This window comes from Neopelma chrysocephalum, unplaced genomic scaffold (genome assembly GCF_003984885.1).
Source record: "Neopelma chrysocephalum unplaced genomic scaffold, ASM398488v2 Primary Assembly neopelma1_26, whole genome shotgun sequence".
NCBI lineage: Eukaryota > Metazoa > Chordata > Aves > Passeriformes > Pipridae > Neopelma > Neopelma chrysocephalum.
In genome coordinates this window covers 11,592,388-11,620,365 of record NW_020897695.1, presented here as the reverse complement: position 1 = coordinate 11,620,365, position 27,978 = coordinate 11,592,388, and the positions used below count along the sequence as shown (strand labels likewise).

The window sequence follows — 27,978 nt, the reverse complement described above, 5'->3', positions numbered from 1 at the left end:
CCCCGCCGCCAGGTCCCGCCGGAGGCTCCGGCCCCATGGCCCGGGGTTAGGGCCGCGCCCGGCGGCGGGAGCGGGGCCATGGGGACGGCGTCGTCCCTGGTGAGCCCGGCGGGCGTGGTCGGGGAGGTGATTGAGGACACGTACGGCGGCGGCGGCGAGGCCTGCGAGATCCCGGTGGAGGTGAAGCCCAAGGCGCGGCTGCTGCGCGGGTCCCTGCGGCGCGTTGGCGGCTCCCGGCCCGGCGGGCTCATCGGCGCCAGCTTCAAGTCCACGGCCTCGGTGCAGGAGCTGGAATGCGTGGCCGAGTACGAGCGGCTGAGGAAGGAGTACGAGATCTTCCGCGTCAGCAAGAACAACGAGGTGGCCTCCATGGTGAAGAAGGAGGCCAAGCTGGACAGGGAGAATAAGCGGCTGCGCGCCGAGCTACAGGTAGCGCCCGCTGCCCCTCGGGTGAGGGGACTGAGCAGCAAAGCTGGGGCTGCGAAGGACTAGTCCCGAAGGACTTTCCCTGGGAAAGCTGTCAGGGAGGCGGCGGGTGCGAGGGAAGACAAGGTGCTAAGGGAATGGTACGTGCCCCAGTGCTATCCTGGTGAGCCATAGGGATGCCGTCTAGGTGTGCGTCTGGAAATGGGGACCGCGTCATGCGGTCACTGTGGTGACCAGTGATAGAGCCCGTGGAAATGGCCTGAAGTTGTGTCAGGGGAGGTTTAGGTTGGATATTAGGAAAAAGTTTTTCCCCTAGAGAGTGGTTGGGTAGTGGAACAGGCTCCCCAGGGAAGTGGTCGTAACACCGAGCCTGACAGAGTTCAAGAAGCGTTTGGACAATGCTCTCAGGCACATTGTGCGATTCTTGCAGTGACCTGTGCAGGGCCAGGAGATGGACTCGATCCTTGTGAGATCCTTGTGGGTCCTTTCCAACTCAAAATATTCTGTGATTCTGTGGTTCTATCTGCCCTGCAGTAAGGAGAGATGTAGGGTGCTGGGATAACATTGTAGACAGACCTGAAAAGTAATCTAAACCCTTTTAATGGTGTTAAAACTCCGAAAAAAATGGTATATTAAATGTTTTCAGGCACTTCAGAAAACTTACCAGAAAATACTTAGGGAGAAAGAAAGTGCCTTAGAAGCTAAATACCAAGCAATGGAGAGAGCTGCTACTTTTGAACATGATCGAGACAAGGTCAAAAGGCAATTCAAGGTATGGCTTGACTTTTCTTTTTGTGGGAAAATTACCAAAAAAAAAAAAAAGATGGGTGTCACTTGTTCATGATCCCTAAACGCTTCTCCAATAGCTTTCATGAGGACCTCTCCTTCTTAAATAAACCTTGAAGTGTCATATTTCCGTTAAGATAATCCTGCCAAAACCTCTCTGTAAAACTATGAGGAAAAAAAATAGAAAATAAATTTTTAAATATTAAAAGAAGAATATACAGTGAGGCACATTAAACTAAATTCCTGTGTTATTTGAACACGGGAGTATATTAATTTTTGAGAGTGACAAGAAAACGTGGGCTGCAAACTGACATGTGCTGAAGGAATTTATAAACACAGAGTTCCATTGTTTCTGAATAAATTTTATATAGTGCATTGTAAGGTTTAACACCTCTAGCTTACATTAAAGAAAAATGTGTATTGGTGCATCTCTTTTGACTGTTAAAATATGGTAGCCATAGTTAAAGACAGTTTGCACTTTCTGGAGGAATGACTTGAAAGGGGCGATACTTCTGCTGTTCCTTTGCTGCAGATGACACTTCTACCACCCAAAACAGGGCAGTAAGTCATAGTTTTGTACTGTTTTCAAGATTCTTCTTATCCTTAATTGTAACTGGTGTTAATGTTTGGCAGATATATAAAAAGAAGATTGGTTTTGACCTTCCTTAAGAAAATGAAACTTGAGAAATATTTCATTCCTTTAAATTTAAATCTAGGTTTGTGGGTTTTTTCCCCACATGACAGTAATATTTTACAAACAGGACATCTGAAGATGCTTGATCACTTTCTATCATAGGAAATTTAAATTTCTGCAACAATAAAAAGTAAATACAAGATTATATGTAATAGTAAAAAATTACATAGAAGAATAAAGGGAACCTTTGAAAAAATATTACATGTAGTGATTTTAGAAGACAATAAACTTTAAAAAGTGAAGAGAGTTATTTGCCATTTTTAATGAACATACTAATGCAGGCTTCTAACTTTCAGAATGGTATGCTAAGGTTTAAAATAGTAAAATTTTAAAAATAGATAATTTTAAACTATGTTTTCCTGCTCATTTATAGACTACTGATGGCTTTGTGTTCACATTTTCATGCTTTTGCCTGCTAAATGAATGCTAGAAACTTATTTTTCCAATTGAAAGTAGATAACATGAGTTCAGGAACTGATACTGAATTTTAACTTTTTTTAATTATTACCTGCTCGTAGATTTTTAGAGAAACTAAAGAAAATGAAATTCAGGACTTACTGAGGGCCAAACGAGAGCTAGAAGCAAAACTCCAGAGACTCCAGGCCCAAGGAATCCAAGTGTTTGATCCTGAAGAGTCTGATTCTGATGATAATTGTACAGATGTTACAGGTGAGAATTTTATCCCCAGTGTTTTATGTTGGAACATGACTGAAGTCTCAGTAAAGCACAAGACAAATATTTATGTTCTTGTGAAAAAGAGTTTTATTAATCCAGATGAAAAGCAACTTACAGTAGTTTACAGGATAAAAGCAATGAACTTTGCAAACTTATTTTAGATTGTGGGAACCCCACATTTCTCATCTTACACATGAATAGATGATGAAGAGCAAGTATTGTCTTGACTTGAATGTTTTTTGAAAATTGTTCCATGAATAATTCTGAGTTTTCTAGTCTTTTCTGAGTTTTCTGATCCTAGATCTGAGAGATCATGCTCCAAAGGATCCAAAAATCACACCTGAAACTAGAGGGAATCTTAGACACTTTGGATGATGACATATACCAGTCTCAGCTGCTGCACTTTTCAGAGTAGCAGAGTTAGATATTTACAGAGATGAAGTATATACAAGATCTTGTTTATGCTGTATGAAGTATTTGATAACATGGGAAGGGTTCAGATGGGTGTGTGATCAGTCCACAGAGCAGTAATTGTAGCAGACTTAACACTCCTCAGGATGGCCATTAATTCTTGCACTATAAAGGGTTACTGAGGAAAAGCTGTGTGCAAATGCTGTTGCTTAACCTTTGTTTTGCTTATTGAGATATGTCAACCATCACATCTTGGCAGGAGTATTTAGAAGTGGAAATGTTTCAAAATACAGTGATGATTTTTTGCATAGTAACTCTGCAGTATCTTGGGCTGCATCAAAAGCAGTGTGGCAGCAGGTCGAGGGGGTTGATTCTGCTCCTCTACTTCACTATGGTGAGACCCCACGTGGAGTGCTGTGTCCAGCTCTGGGATCTCCAGCACAGGGAAGACATGGACCTGTTGGAGCAAGTCCAGAGGAGGCCGCCAAGGTGATCAGAGAGGTGGAGCACCTCTCCTATGAGGAAAGGCTGAGAGAACTGGGTTTGTTGAGTCTGCAGAAGAGCAGACTTTGGGGTGACCTAATTGCAGCCTTCCAGTACCTGAAGTGAGCCTCCAAGAGAAATGGAGAGAGACTATTTACAAGAGCATCTAGTGACAGGACAAGGTAGAAAGGCATCAAACTGAAAGAGAATAGGTTTAGATTAGATATTAGGAAGAAATTCTTTACTGTAAGGTTGGTGAAGCATTGGAACAGGTTGCCCAAAGAAGCTGTGGATGCCCTAACCCTGGAAGTTTTCAAGGACAGGCTGGGCCTGGTATTGAGCAACCTGGTCTAGTGAAAGGTGTCCTTGCCCATGGCAGGGGGGTTGGAACTAGATGATCTTTAAGGTCCCTTCCAACGTAACCCATTCTGTGATTCTATGATTTGATGAACTTTAGTGGTATAGAAAGTAGTTTTCCTTTATATGCTTTTTCTTTCTCCTTTTATATTAAAATAACTTTTCAATTCATACTTCCCTTCTTACCTCTTTCTAAGTCTTTTTCAATTTCCTGATTTCTCCATGGAAGATTTATTTAGTGTCTTGAATGTTGTATATTGGTGGGCAGAAGTGTAATCCAAACATGTTATGAAAAAATGCTGTCAAAACTCTCTCAAACAGCCCAAATTTCATTCCTGACCTACAGCCCCTCTATGCTTTTTCAGTGCTAGAACAATTCCTGAACAAAAGTTGTCAGTTTTGTGGTGGGCACAAATGACTGCAGCAATACTGTGAACTGTTTTCCTGATTTGTAATGCAAGTCAGTATTTGAACTAACAGATGTGAGCAATCTATGTAATAGCAAATAACCTCATCCTTAACATCATGGATTTGCATTACCTTTGGACAAGCGCCCATTTAGAAATACAGCACACAAAGGTGGGAGCAAATCTGCTGAAGGAGAGAAAAATTGGTCAGTGGCATGTGGCTGTAAGTTTCAGCTGGAGTATTAAGGACTGATAATTTACCTTGTTTAGTGACAATGAAGAGGGGTTTTTTTGTTTTCCAATTTTTAGCTACTGGGGCACAATCTGAATACTGGAATGGAGGAGCGTTGGGAAGTGAGCCATCCATGGGTAGTATGATGCAACTTCAGCAGTCTTTCAGAGGGCCTGAATTTGCTCATAGCTCCATAGATGTCGAGGGACCATTTGCAAATATAAACAGAGGTAAGTAATGGTAGTTTGTTTTGCTGGGATTATAGTTGTCTATGTAATTTTTCTATCCATTCTTAAGTAATTCTGTTCTTTCTTAGCTGCTTTTGTGTCCATTCTTGGGTAATTTGACTAAAGGGTTATTTGAAATTCTTCTTTGTAAAAATAAAAGGAAATGTAGCTGTATCCACTAAGTTTAATATATGTGGTGATTATGGCATGTGCAGTAGTGATTTTAGCAAACATCAGTGACTGGTGTTTTGTTGTGAGTAAACCAAGTATCATTTTATTGCTTAAATTGATGATGGAAGATGGTGACCTTTCTTTCAGTATCTGCTGGTGTTCTATTTTCTGTTTGTATTCAGTTTCTATATTTTCTGAGTATTAACGTGACATTTGTATTGCTTTTTTCATTGGATTTCCGTGGGGTTTCACTCTGCCTAGGTGGCCATTTATGGAAATCTAATTGCAAGACCAGGATGTATGTTTTGTTATGTAAATCAGTGCTAAATACTTTCTTGTCAATAATTGTTGCTCTCGAACTTTCCCAAATGTCTCTGGTAAATTGGCTTCTGGTACTTTGGTTTCCTTCACTGTTGTCCTGGCTCTGGAACCTCTCCTGCATACATCTGACTTCACTGGCAGTTTCTCCCTTTTTTCTTCAATCCTTCAGGCTGTGATTCAGAAGTCTGTGCCTGCAAAGTGGGAGGGGAGGGTCTGCGCTATGATGGTCAGTACCTTGTGGTACTGAAAGGACAACCTATTCCTATCTTGAAAGAATGACCAGCCACAAAATGAAGAAGGTTTTAAAAGTCGTTGCTTCTATAGGGAATAAACATATACTGCTATAGAAAGCAATGGACTTTTTCTCTAGAAAAGAAAGTTCCCATAGTTTTTTGCTGTCATTTATTTGCATGGTGTAATTGAAATGCATGTAAATCTGGAGGAAAAAAAATGGTTATGAGTGAATTTATTACTCCTGCATATAATTACTTACTTTACAACTATCAGTTTGATTTTGTGGAAACATGTCATCAATTCTTTTTAAAGGAAATATTGTAATGATAATATAAATATACTTAACATTCTTGTTTTGCCACATTATCAAATTGTATGACATTATCAGATTATATGGGTTGTCTAAATTAAAATTTATAAAGTTTAAATAATTGACTGAAATGTTACTACTATTTTAGATAAAATGTATTATTCTTAATATTAACAGATGATGACTTGTCTTTTATACAGTGCAATGAGATGTGTAGATCTCTAGACTTCATTTTGGGTTTTTTTTCATTGACAGATGATTGGGATGCTGCTGTTGCCAGTTTATTACAGGTTACTCCTCTGTTTTCCCATTCTCTGTGGAGTAACACAGTGAGATGTTATATTATAAGTACTGATGAGACTCAACCAGAAGTGAACATCCTCATTAGAGTAAGTACCTCACAAACTTATGCTCACTTTTATGCTGTTTTGTTTCCAATATGATACTGATTCAGAAATTGGTCTAGTATTTCTTGAAAGTTTTAGTAGATGTAGTCTGATTTAAAAAAACCCAGTGAAATATTGTCAAGGACTTCAGGGGGAGGAACTACCTAGAGAAAAGAAACTGAGATTTGGTTAGTAGGTCTTTAGTACTATGCACGTTTAGTAATAAAGCACTATTATTCAAATTTGCTTACAGAACTACTCTCCAAAACTTCAAAGAGTCTGTGAAACAATGGGGTACTTCTTTCAAGTTGTTAATTTTTCATCAGAAAATGAAAGGCCTCTTCAGGATGTAAGAAAATGGGAAATTGAAAAAAGTTCGTTAGTCATTTTGCTCCTGCATTTAACTTTGCCAAGGTGAGGATTTTCCAGACTGGTAAAACAAATGGAAACTGGTAATTTATGCAGAGCACATAGCTTATTAAAATGTATGTGATGTTTTGCTCAGTACATTTCCTAAGCTTATATCTTCAAAGTGATACTCCTTCAAACTTTAGGTTTGCTAGTGCAGACACTTGAAAGGATATATCAGCTTTGTAGCATTTCCTTTTTCTTATAGCTACAGATTCTCTTAAAATACAGCTTGAAAGATGTCTTCATAATACAGAAATGTTTTGCTTTCCAAGAGCAGCTCTCTGTTGTCCATACAACTGTGTCTTAGGAATTCAAGATGGCTGGTGCAAATATCCTCAGTGGTTTTCATTTGCTTATCTAGCCTTACACCTGTCTGTAGTATTTTGGGTTTATTCTATCACGTATTAGTTTCTCCTTTTGGCTGTCTTTTGGATTAATTTCATGGCACTCCTGTTTGTTACCTTATGCTAGCTTTTGACAGCTTAATTTACTGAAGTCATGATGTTTTATGACAAATAGTGATGCAATGTGTTCTATTTGCTCAGTGAGTAATTTCCTAACCTTCTAGAAGAACAAACATGATTTACTAAATGAAAAACACCAACCTAGGGATACTTTCAGTATTGTGTTAGAAGTATTTGTTATCCATTTGAAAATTTTGGGTGAAGCGTAGCTTTGATGTTTGCAGGAGAGTGGGGTGTCCTTTTGCTGAAGAAGAGAGAAAAAAAGATTAGAAAAGATAATATTAAGAATCACAGAGTGATCATTCCAAAACATCTGAATGCAAAAGTCTGAAGATACCAGTATGCATTAAATTTAATTTTAGAGGTAGGTTTTGAACTCTAGGGATTTCAAATACTGTTGTGTTATTAGAGCTCTTGTGTTAACTAGACCACCTGTTTCTGTAAATAAAAAAATTGATCCACAGAGAATTAAAGGCTTGTTTAAGACACTAGTAACTAAGATTTACAACAATAGAGTGCTTTAGGAAACAACCACGTGCCATGGATGATGATAATATGTTTTTATAGAGGAACTGGACTAGAACTGCCATACATTTATACTCTTAGGAAGGCAATGTCGGCTGCTGTTGGCTCTGAGGGGTTGCTATCGCCAAATAACCCAGTTTTATGTATGTGGGGCACAAGTGTTTAAGGACAAAATAAGCAAGGAAAAAAAAACAAGTGAAAGGTTGTTCCTGCCAATAGTATTAATTTAGAGAATTTCTCTTAGAGAAGCCCTGATGAAAATTGTAGTGCTTGTATATGGAACAAAATATTTGAGAGATCCCATTTGCTATTGTCAGCAACCCCAAGTCATATAGTTCCTTCTGTGGAACAGGAATGTGAATGATACATATGGATATTATTCACATATTCAAATACAAAATGCTTTTGAGTTTGGAGGTGTGTAGTTCTCCTCTTTAACTACTATAAATTGAAAGACTGTTCTGTATCTGACAAATACTAAAGGACTTTTCCTATAAAGATCAAGGAATACAACAGAGCCTGCAGAAAACTGATGACAGAGCATATATAGGATGCTCATTAATCATATATGAAACCAATTTTTTTCTTTCCATGCAAGGCAATTACCTTTCACTCTGCAAATTGGTATGACAGGAATATCAGCTTTTAATTTACAAATCAATAATCATAAAAATGAATAAATGGTTTTAACAGTTTTGGTTAAAGTAGCATAAATTTCCCTTAGCTTTTCCTTGCTTCAGAGTTTTTCCTTAATTCTCTTTTGAAGTATTTGCTTGCCTTTTGCTGTAAATAGATATGACTTTTGAATTAGATTATGCAGTGAAACCCATCTTTGGAGCTTGTGTTGATTGAACTGTTTACTACAGCAGTGTAATATAGCACAAGAATGCTGATTTCCAATCTAGTTGTTTGTTGGAGGACTGTGAAGAAGCCTTTTTGAGAAATCCAGAAGAAAAACCCCGGTTAATTTACCACAGAAAGGAGGATGACAGAGTCAGTTCAGTCTCGGTGCAACAGTTAATTGAGCAAATTTCTTACGTCAACAAAGCAAAGGTATGGCATTTAAAAATTGTTCTAAACAACATTGAGTACTAGTAGGCCCAGATTTGAGGAGAAATGGCATTACGCTCATTGCTCTGGATGCTCTAATGTAAGCAGATCGATGAAGCTGTAATTTATGAATGTTACAAAATTTTCATTAGCAGAGGAGAAAAAAAGCAACTGCTTTTTTCACTAAAGAAAAAAATCTGTGTTATAAGGATAGAATTTCTTACCTGTGTTTAGGCACTTAAATGGCAGAGTTATTTATCTGAGTGCCTCTGCAGCCACTGAAGAGAAAGAAGTGTACCTCCAGAGAGATTCCTCCTGTCTGAAAATAGATCAATTGCCATTTTTTTCCTCTGCAGGGAGAACTGTTGACAACAGTTGAAACTAGATGCCCAACTTTAAAGATCTTAGGCAAAATGAATCTTACATAAGGAAGGCAACGGAATGGAATTTAAATGTGTTCCAGAATGTTTTTGTATGAAGTCCTAAATACTGTTCTCAATTGGATTCAGATGTGCATCATGCTTTGCCATTTACTTTTTCAGATTATTGACCATGTTGGAGGTGTGGAGGAAGGAGCATATGAAATCTATAGTTGTGTGGAAAAAATAATTAAACAGGTAGAGTATATGATGCATTTTAGCCTTTTCTGTTCCTACTCCGATTTGTAATCTTAAATTATGTCAGTGTGATTACTGTATTCTACTTAGATGTAATTCAAAGTATCTTTTTGTATTTTATCGTTAATATCTGACAAGCAAAGAAATGTGCAAGTGGAAAATAAAACCCCAAACTGAGCGGTGGTTTTATGGGCAGAAGAAGAAACACCAGGGGAAAGGGATCTATTAATGGCCTAAATTAGCTTTTATTTTCTCTTTATCCACATCATAGAATAAGGAAAGACTGCGTAGTCCATTCTGTCCTTATTCTTCCTTGTGGTAAGTTGCTCCCACTATGAGATGACTGAAATCAATGTCTTGAGACCTGTGCATTCAGAGTTAACTTGGTTTAATCCAATTGCTTATTTATTTATGTTCTCTTCTACCCTAAAGGGAAATGAGCATATTGGTGTTAGTAGAGTTGCACTCATACTGAGAGTAATAGCAAATATGCCTGCACTGTTAAGAATTGTAATTGTAGTTTTCTCCATGTAATTTTCTTTTTACTTAGGATATATTGGGGTGTGAAATGACAGAACTAGAAGGCAAGGATTTAGGTAACAAGGAAGACTCCACTGCTCCTGAAGAGGAAGTTTTTGGTGATGTATTGTGGGATGCACACGATGAACAAGAACAGATGGAAGCTTTTCAGCAGGCCTCTAATTCAACATGTGAACTGGGATTTGAAAAAGTAAGTACATTGGAAAAGTATATGCATGAAGAAAAAGTCATCAGTCGTTTCCATCCCTTGCTAGGCGGGATATACTTCTACAGAAGAAGCTGTGTCTGAAAGCATCCTTGAGGCTATTACTCCTTATGCTAGAGGAAACCCTATTTCTTATATAGATGGCACATTTCTTTTCTGGGAGAGGTGCCAGTTTGTGTGTTGTTGAATGGCATTGATGAAGAAGTAGTTGTTCCTGCACTGGGGAAGAGTGGTATAATGGTGTGCCAAAGGCACTTTGTCCTCCTAGACTTCAGGACTTTGCTCGTCAATAGAAAAGACTGAATGTCTTTCTTCTTTTTTTTTATTTTTTCTCTTCTTTTATTTTCTTTTTCTCCGAGAAAATCCCATCTCTGTCTTGAGACCTGGATTTAGGTCTTCAGGAGAATGACTTATGAAAAGATTTCATCTCATCTTGCAGCCATGTAAGAAGAACATAGGAAACTTTAAAATAGAAGGCTGCTGAATAGCTCGGTACTTACTCATTATTGGAAATCAAGTTTTTAAAACATTTCAGTGTCAGGAACAGGGAAGGTATAATGATTGTAGGAAGATAAACATTAACATTGTCACAGAATGTGGTGCAACAGCTAATTTGGGCAACCTTCCTTGATGTTATAATGTAACATAAGCACGCATGATTGTATTATTGTATTTAAATTCTTAGTACCCCTATTTACTAGCATAATATGTTCTTTTACTTCACTACTCTTATACTGGTGCTGGTTTGGAGGACTGTACCACCTTTACTACCTTCTAGAGCAATAAAATATTAGAACATTAAGGAAAAAATACCAATTTATATCTCAATTTTGAGGACAAAATATTTCTCCCAATCAGATGATGGGTGTGGTTTGGGGTTTTTTTGTCACCTGCTACAACATTCTTGGACATCCAAGTGAGTCCAAGTGAGTGGTGAAAGAAGGCCTTCTTTTGTGTGCTTAGTGTCTCAAAATATCATTTATGGCAGATGCCAACTTCAAAGGCTTTGTCCTGGCAATCATATCCAGTGCAGTGGAGTATTTTGGGGAAACAGGGGGCAAGGAAGCCTGAACAAACATTGTACCCTGTTGCTTTACTATAGTAACACTAATCCCGTTTATTAGCACTGAAGGTTCTATTTTAAATGAGATTTATTTATTTCATTTATTTTACGCTTTAAAAAATACTGTAGTAAATTTTGTGATTTAAGTGTTTCCTGACAACATTTTTTCCATTTGTATTTCATTTGTATTGCATTTCAGTAGTTATTCCTTTACCTTAATAAATCAGTACATGCATTTTGAATCTTCGTGGTTCACAATCCCAGATACTGTATTTCTGCCTTAAGCAGTGGAATATTTATAATGATTGTTTCTTTTTTATAGTATTTTGAACGTCTAAATGACCTAGTAGCAGCACCAGCACCAATTCCACCACTGCTTGTATCAGGAGGACCAGGCTCTGGGAAATCTCTCCTTCTGTCAAAATGGTAAATTTTTTTTTTTATATGAATGAAATTTAAGAAAAAAGCATTACATTTCAAATATTGTATCAGTCTAATTAGAGGTAAAACCAGGGCATTTACATTGCAGTGTAGTTACTGAAACATCCTGGAAAGATTTGTGATATTTGAGTAGCAAATTCCATCTGGACTACCTTTAACATCTACCTGACTCCAGTTGCAACACCTTACAACTGTCTTTGCACAGCATTACTATGTGGTTTTGGTAGCTCAATAACGTTGTCCTTTTCTGATACACAAGAGGTGTCCTCTGGAGTCTTTTTAAACGAAATAAAGGAAAAATCCAAATAATTTACCATAGAAATGTATTTTGTGGTCACTTGTAAGCTATGACAAAATTTGCTGGCATGAAAATAAATCGATGATGTCATTGCATCTTAAAAGTTACTATCCAGTGTCAGGAAGGGCATTTGTTAATTGCTTTCGGTACCGGGGAGAGCAAAACTGGAATCTGATATTAAAAATTTAATTATAGCTCAGGAAATGTCTATCCTATTTTGTAAGATAAACATGGAACACCTCTAGCTAAGATACTGTATCTCCTTTGGCAAAACTGATGGTTTTTGTTGGGGATATATTTGCAAAATTACACTCTGTTGAGTCTATTTTTTTCCTTCTCTTCTGTCATTAGGATTCAATTACAACAGAAGCATTCACCAAACACGTTAATTCTTTATCACTTTGTTGGGAGGCCCATGTCTACCAGTTCAGAATCTGCGTTGATAATTAAACGCCTTACTTTGAAGGTATGATGTATTACATACCCTGCATCACTTCTTGTTTTGGAAAGTGCCAGTGCATGTCAAAAGATAAAATTTTCTACAGATTTTTCTACATCAGTGAAAAGTAATACAAATGTAATAGAAAAGCATTCAAGTTCAGATTGGACAGGGCTCTGAGCAACCTGATCTAGTTGAAGATGTCCCTGCTTATTGCAGGGTTTTGGACTGGGTGGTCTTTAAAGCTCCCTTCCAATCCAGACTATTCTGTGAGTCTATGAAATGTAAGGCGTTATAGAATGGGGGGACTCTGATCTCATACACTGAATATAGATAAATTAAATAGCATCTTTGGGATATTCATAATAGATTGACATTAGCAGTTTCCTTTCCAGTGACCTATATTGATGACTTATAAAACCATATAAGTTCCTTCCAAAATTCCTTGCCATCTGGCCAATGGGAGAGGCAGGTGGTACCTCTTCTGTCTATGTGTTTAGGAACCTGAGGCTGTATTGGACCAGTTGGCACCATATTGTTCCTAGACTAGTCTCTCTCCTATGTTAATTTATTTTTAATTGTGTACTAAATACATGGGGAATAAGTGAGGAGTCTTTTTGTGCCAGGGTCTGAGCTTTCTTTTTCCATCACAGGGTGGCACTAAGGACCTTAAAGGACTAAAACCTTTAGAAAAATGAGATAGTTGTGCTATCTTTGCAATTTTCTCATGTGTTTTAGAAGTTTGCCTATTTAACCTGTGCAACTTCAAGTTTTTTAAGTCTCCAGATTTCTTGTCCATTGTGTAAACTAGGTCATCTCTCTAGAATTTACATGCTGAGTTCAATAAATATTCTTTGTTCTGCATATACTGAAAGGAAAGATTTGTATGTGAACTTGACTAGAGAAATTGCCCCAAAGTCGGGGGGGGGGGGGTTTTTGTTTGTTTGTTCTTGTTGTTGTTTTTTCTCCTCTTAGGACTTCTTTCAACTATCCTACCTGATTTTTAAGGTAGAATTTCTTGTATCTGTTTATAATTCTGCAGCTTATGCAACACTCTTGGTTAGTGTCACCTCTGACTTTTGATCCAGCTAAACTTCTGGAAGAATTTCCACGTTGGTTGGAAAAACTTTCTGCACGCCATCATGGCAGCATTATTATAATTATTGATTCTATTGACCAAATACAGGTATGTTTTCAAAGTATTTGCCATTTGTCCATCTAAAGGAAATCTCGACTACTGTAATAGGTTCAGCCATAGCTATGTAACAGAAATATTAGTGTTTGTTTTGCTCTAAAGAGAACATATAGAAAATAGTTTTGTAAAAAGTGCAGTTGAGTTGTTTTTGTAGATAAATTTTATGTTGGGTTGTTTGGTTTTTTTCCTTCTAAATTTATCTTAACACTTTAATTTTTGAGCAGTCTGGTTACATTACTTATTGAAAGATTCAAGGCTGTGAGCTGACTTATGGGGCTTGTAAATAACCTTGTTTTTAGAAGGTGAACATTTCAGCAATAGTATTCTATCTGCTTTATGTAGTATATAGTCGTGCTGATACTTATAATTGGATCATTTAGTACTGTCTCAAGAACTAGACCATGAATAATTTTTAAGGACACTGGAGAATTTAAGACTCCTTGCATTGAATTGTGCAGTTAATGAAATGTATTAACTTCTGGCATTGTTTTGAACAATCTTTATGTTAAGCAACCGCAATTTGTTTTTAAGCAAGCTGAGAAGCATATGAAGTGGTTGATAGATCCGCTGCCAGTGAACGTGAGAGTGATTGTGTCAGTGAATGTAGAAACGTGTCCACAGGCTTGGAGGTATGTTATATTTCTGAGATGTTTCAAAGTAGCCTGGGTTAGAATTATTATTTTAAATTACAGTTACTCATTGAAGAGCAGACAGATTTGTCAAGATGTGGAGATTTAATAAGGTATGATTTTGCAACCTGTGAGACAAATGAGACCTTCTCTATTGTAGTCGCAATGACAGATTTTAGCTGTTGGACAATCAGATTTCTGTTTTACTGTGATGGATCTACCCACATGACTGTATGAAAGATGATATTAAATGCAGTCAGATGCACATCAAGAACCGCAGTACCAGGTTGTAGATTCAGGATAAAGTTAAAAGTGGAAATTTGACTTGAGAGAACTAGAATTTCATAGTAGCAGGGAACAGCTTCAATTACTGCTTTGATATAAATCTTTAAAAAGCTCTGGAGCTGTGATGCCTTTTTTTTCCTTTTGTGTGCTATTTAATAAGGTTCAAATATGACTTGTTCTCTCTTACCAAAGGTTATGGCCGACTCTTCATCTTGATCCACTGAATTTCAAAGATGTTAAATCTCTCATTAATGCAGAATGTAGCTCTGCAAATGTTAAATTGACTAAAGAGCAGGTATGTCTGTTGTAGTTTTTCTAAAGTACCTTACTCTGCTATAACTTTTAATGAAAACATGGAAAAATGACATAAGCCCAACTGCCAAAAGAAAGTATTATATTTAGCTAACTAAATACTATTGCTCAAGATAGCAATGGCTCCTAGCACTGAAACACATATGGAGCAGCATAAATTTTTAACACATAAACAGTGCAGTTGCACATGTTGCTGTAAATGTGTTATTTTATTTTAGCATACTAGAAGGTTTAGTTATTTTTAATTAATTATTATTGCATAATAATGTAACAATGATTGGCCGAATGGGGAAAACAGTATTTTACCTTTGTCATGGAGACTGATTCTGTAACATAAGCCTCATTTTGGGATATAATGTTAGAGCCTAACTCTTCATCTTAAATTCAAAAGGAAACTTTCACTCATATGCTCCTATAGCTAGAAAAATATGCAGCATTTTGTGCAGTAGTTACCATGTCTTAATGTTCAGATGTTACAGATAGAAGAATATCTAGAACTTTTATGTTCTTGTCAAACAGTGAATGTTTTATTTGTCTGGTAAATTTCATCGGTTCACAGATTTTATTTAAAATGTTGTAGGAGAAGAAGCTTGAGAGACATTGTCGTTCTGCCACAACTTGCAATGCTTTGTATGTCACTCTCTTGGGCAAAACCATTGCTTGGTAAGTTGAGATGTTCTGGAAATTATTATGCTCATCACTAGATTTGAAGACTTTAAGTAGGTTTGTTAGCCTTTTGAAATACTTTCACTTAACATGGAATGAATCTTGTTAAGGAAACACAGTGGAGAAGTATGCAAAGTTTTCGCCCTTCACTGACTGTGAATGCAATGGGAAGAGAAATCAGAGAGTATATAGTCACCATTTTGATAATAAGTGAATCCAAATAGTTGTATCTTTTTTCAGCTCTTCTCTTTATATTTTTTTTAATGTTGTTGTTCTTCCTGGGTGTGTCCATTGCTCCAGTGCTTTTTAAAAGTGTTTGGAGAGTGTTGATATTGTTTTGTTAAACAGTTAAATTCAGGTGTGTTGTGTTTGTTGATGTACCAGATAGCTTGCCTCATAGATTTTTAAGGCTAAAAGGAAGTCAACAACTGTTTAGTTTAACATCCTGCGTATGGTACTTAGCCTTATAATTCCTGCTGTGGAGAAAATTAATCTTCCCTCTTGTGCAAGAGAATACTTAATAAGTGCATTGGCTTATTATTAACCTAGACTTCATCTTGTTGAGAAAGATGCATTTTTAGTTAAGAGACTCCCAGAAGATGATACACTAATTGATAATTTACTCCGGGTGACTGATTTTCATTATTTTTGTTTCTGTTTTATGTTCTAGAAGGCTTAATTGCTCCTGAAAACATACTTAGTAAATGCATTAAATGAAATGCAGCATATGGTTTTATCTTTATCCAGCCTGATGTTCTTATTTTGTACTCCTGCTGGAGGAAAGAACACTGCAATTTACTTTTTTGTGCAATAAAATGTTGCAGCTATTTTGAAAAATTGGACACTATGACAGAAAGTGGGTTCTGGAACTTGCCTCTTCTGTATTTAATCTCACCAGGTGCTGTGCACCTTTTGAACCCAGTAGGAATCCAGAGACAGAGCTCTTCAGTAGTTTCAATTCCAGCTTACTCAGCCAAATTTATTATGCTAAACCTTGCCCTTTTTATCCTCCTGCTCAGTGTTGGAAATACAGGAAATATTGACGAAATCCTTCAGCAGTGTTGCCAGTGTCAAGACACAGTGTCACTGTACAGGCTCGTTTTGAGATCAATTCAAGAATCATTGCAAAGTGAAAAAGAGAAAGGTCTTTTGAGAGAGGTAAGCAGAGAATGCACCACTATTTCTACAGGTAATGTATATTCCTTTCCCATAAAGAGTTTTTCTTAACCTAGAAGTAAATGTAAGTTTATATTGGTTCATATGTATGATTCAGAGATTAGTGTGTATTATTAGCATAGAAGAGACAATTTCATTAATCTAATTATTTCTGTTCCATAACTATAGAACACATGGCTGCTTTGTGTTAAATATAAACTGAGCTGTTGTCTCACAAAATAAAGCAGAGTTTTTTCACTATGATGTGGTGTAGAGTTAGCACTTCCTTGCTAATCACTACCCTGATCTGGTGATTAACTACATTGAGCATAGTAAATGCAGTCAAAACGTAGTATCTTGTGAATACAGGGCACTGCTTATTACATTTTTGACTTCTCTTCCTACGTTTACAGAATTTCCCTCTTGTGTCAAACATTTTTTCTTATTAAGACAAGATAACTCAATAATTGCTACTTCTTGGGTAATAGCAGCATAACGGCCTTCATCATATTTTACTTAGATGGAAGTTCCTCATGATAATGAAGTTATTTTTCCCCAGTGTTTTAGAGGAAAGTCTAAGGAGCCATTTGTTTATCCCAGTGTCCCATTTGGTGCTTCATCTATTAGAATATTAATCCATTAGCACTGAGGTCTCTTCTTTGAGAAGAGGGAAAGGGCTTGTGTAGGCAGGATTTTTTTTCCTTTGGCTATAAAGTTATCACAGCAATAAACAATATTTTTCTTGACATTTCAGTGTAACTAAGCTCTGCAGCAAATATTGCTAACCATAAAATATGTTTTCTGCTCTCTGTAGATACTGTGTGTCATCAGTGTCAGCCACAACGGCATGAGTGAGTCAGAGCTGATGGAGCTTTATCCTGAGCTGACTTCTGCAGTCTTAGCCTCGCTCCTTCACAGCCTGCACAAAATGTGTTTGCTGACATATGGCTGTGGTTTGCTGAAGTTCCAACACCTCCAGGTAATTCTGAACACGTGCAAGTGAAACTCCCCACCCCCCGCCAGTGCCAGCCTCTGTTTTTAGATAAGTTCTGTTGTTAACTAGGTAGGCCTTGATGTTTGCTCATCCATTCTCCTTAACATCTGATCTGATTTAGAATCACGTTGAAAACTACTACAGCTGTGATACCAATATTGTTGAAAATCTGATTTTTCAGATCTTCATAAGTTTCTGATCTATTAGTTGTTAACTCCATGTGTCCTAGAAAAAACTGGTTCCACAAAAAAAAACTAAGAAGAATTGAAGGAGAAGGGAATATTACCTGAATAACCAGAGCTTTGGTCTAGTATAACACAATCTGTTTTTAGTGCCTGTGTCATTGAGAGATTTTCATTCTATAAAATAAAATGTGTTTCATCTTGCATAACACTCTGTGTATCATCAGCACTTAAACAAATTAAATGCATTCCCTTTTTTTTAATTATACTTATTTTCAGGCTTGGGAGATGGTGAAACTAGAGTATATGGAAGAAGGTGAAAATGTTATTTCTGCTTATAGACAAAAACTAGTGGAGTATTTCACCATGCAGTTAAGGTAGGTCAGAATTCCTCAAGAAGTGGTAAATTGCCTCATAGATATTTTTGTTTTCTTCATATTCCTTCTTTGGCTGAGTTTAATAAATTGCTATGGCAAAATAACTCTGCAAAACCCTAGTTGTCAGTTTAGAAGTTTTATTGATATGTTCCTTTTTAATCTTGGAATAGAATGAGGACTGTGAAGGGGAATGGGCTATGATAACGATGGAGTTATCAGGTGAAAACTTAGGGCATGAATTTATACCATATCAGTTATTTTGTACCTTACCCCATGTGGATTTTTAACTCCCAGTGAATGCTAGGAAATTTGAGGTTGCTTGGAACTTGAAGTTCATGTCCAGCTTGCAAACTGATTTGCATTTACATCCTGAGTTAGTGTGTCCCAGCTGTGGGCTGCTGCTTACTGCTCCTCTGAGCATCCACTGTTGGGTAGTAGAAAGCCAAGAGAGCCACAGCATGGCAGACAGAGGAGGCACAAAGGGACACTGGACTGCTGGAGGGCTGCAGTCCTGCTGGCAGGCACACAATAGCCCATATGGGATGGAGAAGCAGCTTCCTGTGGAGTGCCTGGGGGTTCCAATGCCTTCTGAGGTGAAATTAAAATAAATATGTAAGAAAATGGAGTACCTAGGTCTTATAGTAATCTGTCTGTTTAGACATTCACGTATGGCAATTGTATGCTTGCCTAGTTTTCATGTCAAATTGACAAGTTCTTTTAGGCCTCTTGGGGTTTTAATTTTAATTTGTTATTCTTTCAATAGTCGAGACCGAGTGACTTGGAGAAGTGCAGATGAACTTCCCTGGCTCTTCCAACAGCAGAGTGATAAGCAAAAGCTACACAAGTGTCTTTTGAATCTCTTTGTATCCCAAAACCTTTACAAAAGGTACAAAGGTAGCCGCTGCTTTGGGGATTATAAACATTTCAAAGTAATTTTTTGTCAGTATAAATCAAAAAGTGACAGATGCAGATTAAAAGTACTTAAGTAACAGGGGCTGAAGTGCTAAATGCTATTTGCATGTAAATAATCTATTTTTTCTATTTTGTTACACCTGGGGATTGGTAAAGGGATAATATTGCTGTTGAATAGCATTAGTCTCCATGAATTGTCTCTGTAGATGCTGTAGCATAAAGACAACGTTTGTGCATATGGCCCTTTTTTTCTAAGCTAGTATCAGTCTGAATAGAGGGGTATCAAAGATAAGATGAGATTCTTATTTCCTTGTTAAAACAGGGGACATTTTGCAGAATTGCTGAGTTACTGGCAGCTGGTTGGGAAAGATAAGAGCTCTATGGCAGCTGAGTATTTTGACTCTCTGAAAGAATATGAAAAAAACTGTGAGGGAGAGGAAAGTATGATCTGCCTGGCTGATCTTTATGAGACCCTGGGACGGTTTCTTAAGGACCTAGGTCTTCTCAGTCAGGTAAGTACGTTTAGAGATTGTTGTAACAGCAAAAAGGCAAATTAAGCAGAGCTCAGTCTGTACTTTCTATTGCAGTTGATAAATTATTGTAGCATATATGATGCTGCCTGCTGCCATCATACTCTGAACTTGGTTGTTACAGGCTGTAGCTCCTCTGCAGCGGTCTCTGGAGATTCGAGAGACTGCACTGGATCCAGACCACCCAAGAGTGGCACAGTCACTTCACCAGCTAGCAGGAGTGTATGTTCAGTGGAAGAAGTTTGGAAATGCTGAGCAGTTGTATAAACAGGCACTGGAAATCTCTGAAAATGCGTATGGAGCTGAACACCCTCGGGTAGCCCGTGAACTTGATGCACTTGCGACCTTGTACCAAAAGCAGAACAAGTAAGCTTAAATACACTGCTATTTTTCTTTTATGTGGAGGTAGTACAAGAAAAGTAACAGCAAATATTTTCTTCCTGAAGCCAGAACTTTTCTTTGGTTCTTTTTTTGAGTTAATGTGTTCTAATGCAAACATGAGCATCCCCTTTCTATTCTTGTAGCAGGCCACCTAGGAGGGGCCTATTTTTGTGTTTAGTTTAACAAAAAACTTGTAGAGATAAAGGAATAGTATTGTCTGGCCCTTGGCAGTTTGGATGTTTTTATCTATGACAAAAAGTGTGATTGTGTTTAAGATTCCTAAATTCTCAAATTTGTACCTTCAAGTAACTTAGAAGCTTTCCAGCATACTCATTGATGCTACATTCGAGATCCTTCTAACACTACAAATAACTATTTTCAGATATGAACAAGCTGAGCAACTGAGGAAAAAGTCCTTCAAAATTCGCCAAAAAGCAGCGAGGCAGAAAGGCAGTTTGGTAAGGAAATGTGTGATATTTAAAAAGAAGTGCAGGGCATGTTGCGACTCTGCTAAAGAGATGATAAAATTTGTCTGCAGAGCTGACAAAGCTCGAGGGCTTTTCGTAATTGTGGGCATAGGTAGTGAAGTAGCTTAGCAGCAGCTTTGGTAACTGCCCTTTCAACTCTGATGGAAGTGGAGATGTATCAGTACGACTGGAATAAAGTTGAGAGAGATGGAAAAGAAAGAAGTGGATATATACATTTCAGGGGTGCAGAATTACTACTGATACCATTGTCTGTCAAAGTGGCAAGGGAAAAAGGTGTTCTCCAGAATAGCTGAGGCATTTATCCTACCAGTGAATACAGTGCTTACTGCAATGGAAAATCCCAGTAATAATATTAGGTAACATACTGAGTTTTTATCTGTTTTCTATTTCTGTGTTGTTTTCCAGCTCCAGGGTTCTTGTCATTCTTGAGCTAAGGGTTTGTCATGTAATGCCTGTACTGTAAGAGTTCAGCTAATAACTTCAGAATTCTAGTTGTAGCTCTAATGAGAGTAGTAAAAAGCCATAAAAATGTTGCTATTTCCACAGTGCTTATATACAAATGAATTTGGTTCATAAAGATTTGGTCCATTTCTGTAATGAGTTCTGCTGCACAAATATTTTTATTAAGATTGCAAAGATCAAAAATAGGCAGAGTGCGTAACAACGGCCACACTTTTTACTTGTGATTCATTTTGCATGTAAGCATTAACTTGGCAGCCCATTTTACAAAGATCCATGTGACGCCTTGAGTAATACTGTAAAAGCATTTGTATATGGTGTTTGGTGTTGGAGATTATATTGATTTGAAGTTTTGAGCTTATAAACCTAAGAATTTGGTCTGAATTGGTTGTTTGAACTGTGGAGTTTAAGCACATTAGCATGTTTGATGCAGGGAAAACAGTTCATGTGACAGCACAGTAACTTGAATTGCCTGGGAATTTTCACCAAACTTTCTCATTGTAACATTTTAGTTACATTATAAATAAGCATGTGCCATGTAGCTCAAAAAAAGAACTTAAGTAGGATTATTGTGCTGCTTTTGATTTTCTATCTTGAGTGTTAAACCTTAAAATTAATGGTGATTGGCTTACGTTACTTTGTTCTTTGCGTAGTGTGGCTTTGCTCTCCTGCGTCAAAGAGCCCTGCAATTGGAAGAGCTCACATTGGGCAAGGATACACCAGATAATGCTCGAACCCTTAATGAGCTTGGAGTCCTCTACTACCTGCAGAATAATCTTGAGTAAGTTGTAGTAATTGCGACACCTCCACTGAGTGGTCTCAGAGGTCTAAATGGAGACAAAGCATGGAGAATTAGCATTAAATGTCAGGATGAGAAACTGCCTAGTTATAATGGATGCTGTCAGTCTTATGGGGGAATCACCCATTGTTTTGACAGAGGAACTGCTGTAATCCTGTAATGGGATAGTAATACATGACTGCAGTGAGATAAAATATCCCCTTTGCTTGAGTGGTAGCATTTCGGAGTCTTTTCTACTTTGACAGTTCTCACAGATTCTGCTATGAGAATCTAGCTCATGACATATATAAAATCCATTCCAATCTCTCCCCCTTTGGCATGAAAGCTGTCTGTTGAACACTTTAACATGTTTTACAGTCTTTAAAGTTACTTGAGAAATGTGTCATGTGTTCTAAACCTTTACCTCATACGTCACAATTGCTTTATCCATGGAAGTACTTGATACTATGAGGAGTTGCCCAGAAGTCTGAAGAATGTTTTGAATGAGGAAGGATTACTTGCGTAATTGAAGATGGAGGTTGAATTAAAGAAGAGAATAGCTATGGGGGCATGTAATCTGCTAGATGGGCTTTTCAGTCCTTAATGGGGGGATCCAAGTTTGCACAGAAATACATTAACTATCTCTCTGTCTACATCCATCCTAGCAGGATGTATAGTTCCACACTGCATAAAAGAATAGCTGATTTGGCATTTGCTTATTTCGAGGAAAGTCCATTACCAGCTGGCAGCACCTGTGAAGCTTCCAAGCCTGAGTTTGTTCTGTTTCAAACTTCAGCCTGTAGAGATATTACAATAATATTAAAATATTGCTGAACAAATATGTTCTGTAGGACAGCGGAGCTTTTCCTGAAGCGCTCCTTGGAAATGAGAGAGAGAGTCCTGGGATCCGACCATCCAGACTGTGCACAGTCTTTGAACAATCTGGCAGCCTTGTACAATGAGAAGAAGCACTATGACAAGGCTGAGGAACTCTATGAGAAAGCTTTGGACATCAGGAGGAGAGCATTGGCTCCAGATCATCCCTCCTTGGCTTACACTGTGAAACACCTGGCAGTGCTGTACAAAAAGATGGTGAGCACAAGCCTGTTACCTTTTCTTAGCATGTAAATGAACAGTAATGCCTTCCATTGTTACAGTCTTCAATCCAAAAGGAGTAGAGCATGGGAATTCTGTCAGCTATTGGTGTTCTAAATACATGCATAAAATATGTAGTAAAATGGCCTCAGTATGTTTCCAAAGAGCCCAGTAGCACTTTCAAAACACACCTTATTTAAAGAAAAGCTATTTCTGATTAATGTCCTCAGTATTCACCTCGAAAAATTTCTGGTTTAGTGTAGAATGAATGTTTTAGCTGCACGTGAGGGAAGCTCTTCCTAGCTGTATTTGAGTTCTCCACTGTCTGCTGTGTGACATCCACATACAAGAGTTTGGTCAATTATGCCCTAATGGAAAAATCATGTTTAAGGGTATACAAATAGTTCTTTTTACACAATGACCTTGAACATTACAGTCCAACTGAGGGTAACTTGAAGGCTTATGAGGGAGATACTACTTTACAAATAAAATGTCTGGCTGAGCCATCTTTAGCTTATGTTGACCTAGTGAAAGATGAGAGTTACTCCCCGGTAAAATGCACTGTGGGGAATAAGACGTGTAAATGCAGTACAAACTGCATTTCATAATTTTAAAATGTTTTATGAATATTTGTGTTTGTAGATGGTTGTTCTAACTATTTGATATTATTACTGTAATAGTGATATAGTTTCCAACTCTTGAACCAAGATCAAGTTTAGTGGATGACAAACATTTTATTATTTTACTGTTCTTCAAAGAGAAAAAAGATCTTGAAGATAACCCCTTGGATCAAATGTGCCTGTGTTTTTGCTAAATAATTATTATCTGCTATTCTGTGCATTAAATGGTTTGGAGTCACATATTCTCTGCTCACTTCAGCTTCTAAATTTCATGCTGCTAGAAACTGCAAAACCACTCAATATTTGCATCAAAAAACTCTTTGCCAGTTTGAAAGAGCACAAATTAAAATTCAGTAGAGAAAATTATTTTGATTAAAGTACAACTGAAAATTCTTTTTAAGAGCTTTCTCAATGAGACACTTGTGGGGAAAAATTAAATTAAGAAAGGAAGAAATAGACATAGATAAGAAGCATGTTAACTGGGAGTTGAATATGCTCAGTATTTTGGAAAATTAGGTCATAATAAATATTCATGATAAACAATCTGTGCAAAATATAACTATTAATTAACCAAAGTTAACCCCTTATTCTAGAAACACATCTTCTCCAAGACTTTTCTTTAAAATAGGTTTTACTGTTACTATCTTGATACAAGAGAAATGGATAATTTTTTTCCCTGTTATTTCTAGGGAAAACTTGACAAGGCTGTTCCTCTGTATGAGCTAGCAGTTGAAATTCGACAGAAGTCATTTGGCCCAAAACACCCTAGTGTAGCAACTGCTCTGGTAAATCTGGCTGTCCTTTATTGTCAGATGGTAAGTTTTTCATGCCTAACATGTTTATTTTTCCTGTCCTAGACTTTTTTATGATTTGTACCTAAATGAAACCAAAGAAACTTGATTGCATTTAAAAGGGAAATTCCTTATAAGACTTGCATAACTAAAAACCTGAGAAGGCTGCAGACTTTCTAGCCTGCAACTAATATGAGATTCAGTGGAGATGCAATCCACTTGTCGAATTCCTTAGCATCAATAGGAGTAAGTTTGTTTTCTTGTTTCCTGGATTTCTGCAATCTGTATATCTGATTTTTAAACAGGGATTAAAGCTGCCTTAGGTAAAATCAAAGAGCATCTGGTAAATCTTTCAGGACTGAGATTTTCAGAATTGCATGGGAAGTACAAACCCTAATTAGAATTAGTGGGAATTGCATTTGCAAGTGCAAGCCAATTGCTTTGACAATCTCAATGATCATCCTCATGTGTCAATAGTATTGAGAACTCAAAACACCTTGCTGGTTAAATATGTATGACATTGCATCTAGAATGCTTTGATACTATGTTGGCAAAAAAAGAAAAGCAAATGTAATACACATCTGTAACAAAAAAAACTTTCTACTACCCAAAGAAAAAGCAGATTGAAGCTTTGCCTCTTTATGAACGTGCATTAAAGATTTATGAAGACAGCTTTGGCCACATGCATCCTCGCGTAGGGGAAACACTGAAAAACTTGGCAGTGCTAAGGTAAGATTATATGCTTCAACCCTATAAAAGCAAATTACTGCATGAAACAAAACATCCTGGGCTTGTGTACTTGCTAGGAAAGTAGAGAGCCTTAAGTACTCTATGGTGTGTATTTCAATTTAAATGATTTGAGAGACTTTTTTTTCAACTGTGTTTTACTCTTTTCCAAAGCTATGAAAGGGGAGACTTTGAGAAGGCAGCTGAACTTTACAAGAGAGCTATGGAAATAAAAGAAGCAGAGACTTTGCTGATAGGTGGTAAAGCAACTTCTCGACACTCATCGAGTGGAGACACATTCAGCTTAAAAAGTGCATTATCACCAAATATTTTCCTGGAACATGGACAAAGGTGATATAAACCTGCTCCAAGAAAATGCAGTCTCTATTGGTATTTTAAAGCAGACAGAAAATTTGCAAGACAAATCCATTTTTCCGAGGATGACATACTATTTTGGTACTGACACCTGTCTTCATGAATGACAGGGAAACAAATGTTTCAGCTTGAAATCCTCCAACTTTGCAAGCTGTATGGTATGAAGTGAGCTGCTTTTATTGTATATAGGTGCACATATTAGTTGCTAGCTCAAGTTATAGCTAATACCAAGAACATGGACTTGATACCTCTTAGCCTAAGTGCCAAGATTACAATAAGTTAAGCTGAACCCCTTGTATAAACTCTATGGGGTAGTTCTTATTTCTGTGCTGTAATAGCATGGCTTAGAGGATTTGTGTATTTTTGCTTCATCAATCCTTTCTCCCTTTTCAGAAGCCTTTAAAGTTGTTTCTGAAGAGATGGTAATTTTGAAAAATTTTTGAAAATACGGTTCCACCAAAAGTTTTACCTGCAGGGTTATTTCAGCTTTAAGCAAACTTGCATTCAAGGGACTTGTGCAAAATTAATTGCTTTCCTTGGGAAGGTAACATATCTAAATATATCATCATCTATAGTTAAAGCTGTTGTCAGATTCCACTCTGTTCAGTAAAAATATTTCCAGTGAGGAATTGGAATGATTATGACCCAATTTCCTCTTGTTAAACCTTTAGTGATACTTTCACTATTTAATGTCACTGAATCCCTTAAAATACAACAATGTTTGTATTTGCTGGGAAAACCTAGTGATGCAAAATAGTTTGCCATCAGATAAAGAGATGATAAACCAATCTACCTGCCTCTTGTATTTCTTAACACCCTAGTCATGTGTTGATTGAAGTCTGTTCTCATTCAGTGCACAAATCCATGAATCAATTTAAATACATACTTTTTATTAAAAATGAATATAAGTGGAAAATTAATTGAAACCTTACTATAATGTTTCAGAGGCAACTAATGTAAAGACTTACTTGATCCAGTTTGAAAAATGCAAATGGTCTTCACCTCAAAGGGGTACTTACCTTGCACCCTGTGTTTTCCCTCTTTTGGACTAGAATTAAATATAACCCATTTCAGCCCTTATTCTAGTTAGGAGGAATTTAATATTTTGATAAGGCTGTAACTTGGCAAAAGAAACAGTATATGAAACTGACAGCACAAATATACAGCCTAAATTTGATTTTTAAGATGAAGATTTAGTTTGAAAAAAAAATAGCTCTTGAAGGTATTATGATACAGCAACAAGAGTTGGCACTTGATAATAGCTCTCTGGATATTTTGCTCTTATTCAGAAAGTGGGTTTTTAATCAAAGCAAGAATTTGACCACTGTATTCCAGCCACCTTGAAGAGTTTTGAAAATGGGAAAGTTTCTTTGCAGGATTGTTACCAACTAAGGAGAGGGGCAAAAGGGAAACCAAACATTAAAAAACACCAACCAAAAACCCTCAACCTACTTAGTTTGTGTTTCTGTTGCCTGCTGTTCCTAGATCTGGTAATTCCCTTCTCTAAAGAATTACCAGATGTCTAGTCTGTCACCTCTGTTCTGATTTTAACATGTAAAATGATGTATCTTGCTCTCCTAAATAGTTTTCCTTAATGTTTCTGATTTAAATAAGAAGCAACTTTCTAGATCTTCAGTGTTACATTAGACTTTACTACAGAAAGTAAACCAGGATCACATAGGACTAAGAATCCTATGGCTGTGTGTCAGCTGTAGTCACTGTGTGCTCACAAGACAGCTGTCCCTGTAGTTGCACCTCATGGACAGTAAGGAAAAGTAATTTGCATATATGATGTATGCCAGGTAATAATTCTATGTAGGATAATTCCTCCTCAAAACTGAGGGTCACCAGCTTCAAGGGAGATTTAATTACACAGTCAGAATATCAACATCTTATTGATCAACATTCATGCGACACTGTAAAACCTGAAAACTTCTTTTATAAGACTGCCAAATAAAGCTGGACTTAACCATGGCAATGTGCTTTAATTTGTTAGTTCATAACAAAAGAAGTAATAAATTTTCTATGATATTTTACAGTTGGAGTAGATTATACTTGTAAATGTCTTTTTAATTAAAAAAGAATCCTTACATTTGCTTTTTTTGATGCTGTTTATTTTTAAATAATTTAACCATTGGCACATACAATCATCTTAATGTATTTTCTGATTATTTCAAATTTTTTGTGTATATACAAGTTGAAAGTCTGAAAGTAACATGAGAACCATTTTGTTTACTCTGTAATTGGACATACAAAAGTATAGTAATTTGCTCATAAAAGTGTATGTGAAGTTGCCTCTTGTAAAGCTGTCAATCATGTGATAGCAGTCATGTCAGCCAAATAGTTAAAAGTCAAGATGAGCTGAGCTGTTGTAGAAATGAGTTCAGACATTTGCCTCAGGATATCCAGAGCCAGGTGTGTGCCTCACTTTTATTGTTCCCAACAGAAAGGTGAAGTCACATAGAAATGTAAGTAACACTTAAAATGACACTTGGATGAAGCTAACACAGGCTTGGTAACACAGATTCAAGTATGAACCTTTCTAATGGTCTCATTTTTCTATTTCCTATCCCTCTTTACAGTTCATTCTGAGATCTGGTTTCTCCAAAACTGAACTCAATTAAAAAAACCAAACCAACCAAACAAAAAAACCAGTTCCATTTTACAGTATAATATGACCCACTCAAAACCCACCTAAAACCTCCCTCACTAGCTTCAGAGATGATTTTTATGTGTATAATGTAACCTGATGTCAGCTGTGGAGGAAACAGATTTTGAAGTCTGTAACCATTGCTAAAGAAGTGAAACATTTTTTTCACTAAGTATTCATTCAGCTGCCCTAAGCAGCAGAAGCA

At 37.1% G+C, this 27,978-nt stretch overlaps 1 protein-coding gene across 1 annotated transcript; it reads left to right on the top strand.

The window, feature by feature from the left end:
* NPHP3 (nephrocystin 3) lies at window positions 1-27,159 on the top strand. Its single transcript, XM_027675544.1, has 27 exons — window positions 1-429; window positions 1,073-1,198; window positions 2,425-2,575; window positions 4,549-4,701; window positions 5,990-6,123; window positions 6,374-6,534; window positions 8,426-8,573; window positions 9,113-9,187; window positions 9,738-9,917; window positions 11,318-11,421; window positions 12,086-12,200; window positions 13,216-13,359; window positions 13,900-13,997; window positions 14,475-14,577; window positions 15,175-15,257; window positions 16,280-16,418; window positions 17,230-17,394; window positions 17,871-17,968; window positions 18,732-18,854; window positions 19,203-19,392; window positions 19,535-19,776; window positions 20,174-20,249; window positions 21,392-21,519; window positions 22,368-22,608; window positions 23,921-24,046; window positions 24,636-24,751; window positions 24,923-27,159. Exons 1-27 carry the CDS (start codon window positions 79-81, stop codon window positions 25,101-25,103), a joined length of 3,951 nt encoding a protein of 1,316 aa, XP_027531345.1. The 5' UTR covers window positions 1-78; the 3' UTR covers window positions 25,104-27,159.
* The last annotated feature ends 819 nt before the right edge of the window (window positions 27,160-27,978 follow it).

Bases quoted from the DNA above. Each gene is read 5' to 3' on its own strand.
- NPHP3 (XM_027675544.1), top strand. From the start codon at position 79: ATGGGGACGGCGTCGTCCCTGGTGAGCCCGGCGGGCGTGGTCGGGGAG. The intron at 430-1,072 runs GTAGCGCCCGCT...AAATGTTTTCAG, and splicing joins GGCTGCGCGCCGAGCTACAG to GCACTTCAGAAAACTTACCA. The intron at 22,609-23,920 runs GTGAGCACAAGC...TGTTATTTCTAG, and splicing joins CAGTGCTGTACAAAAAGATG to GGAAAACTTGACAAGGCTGT.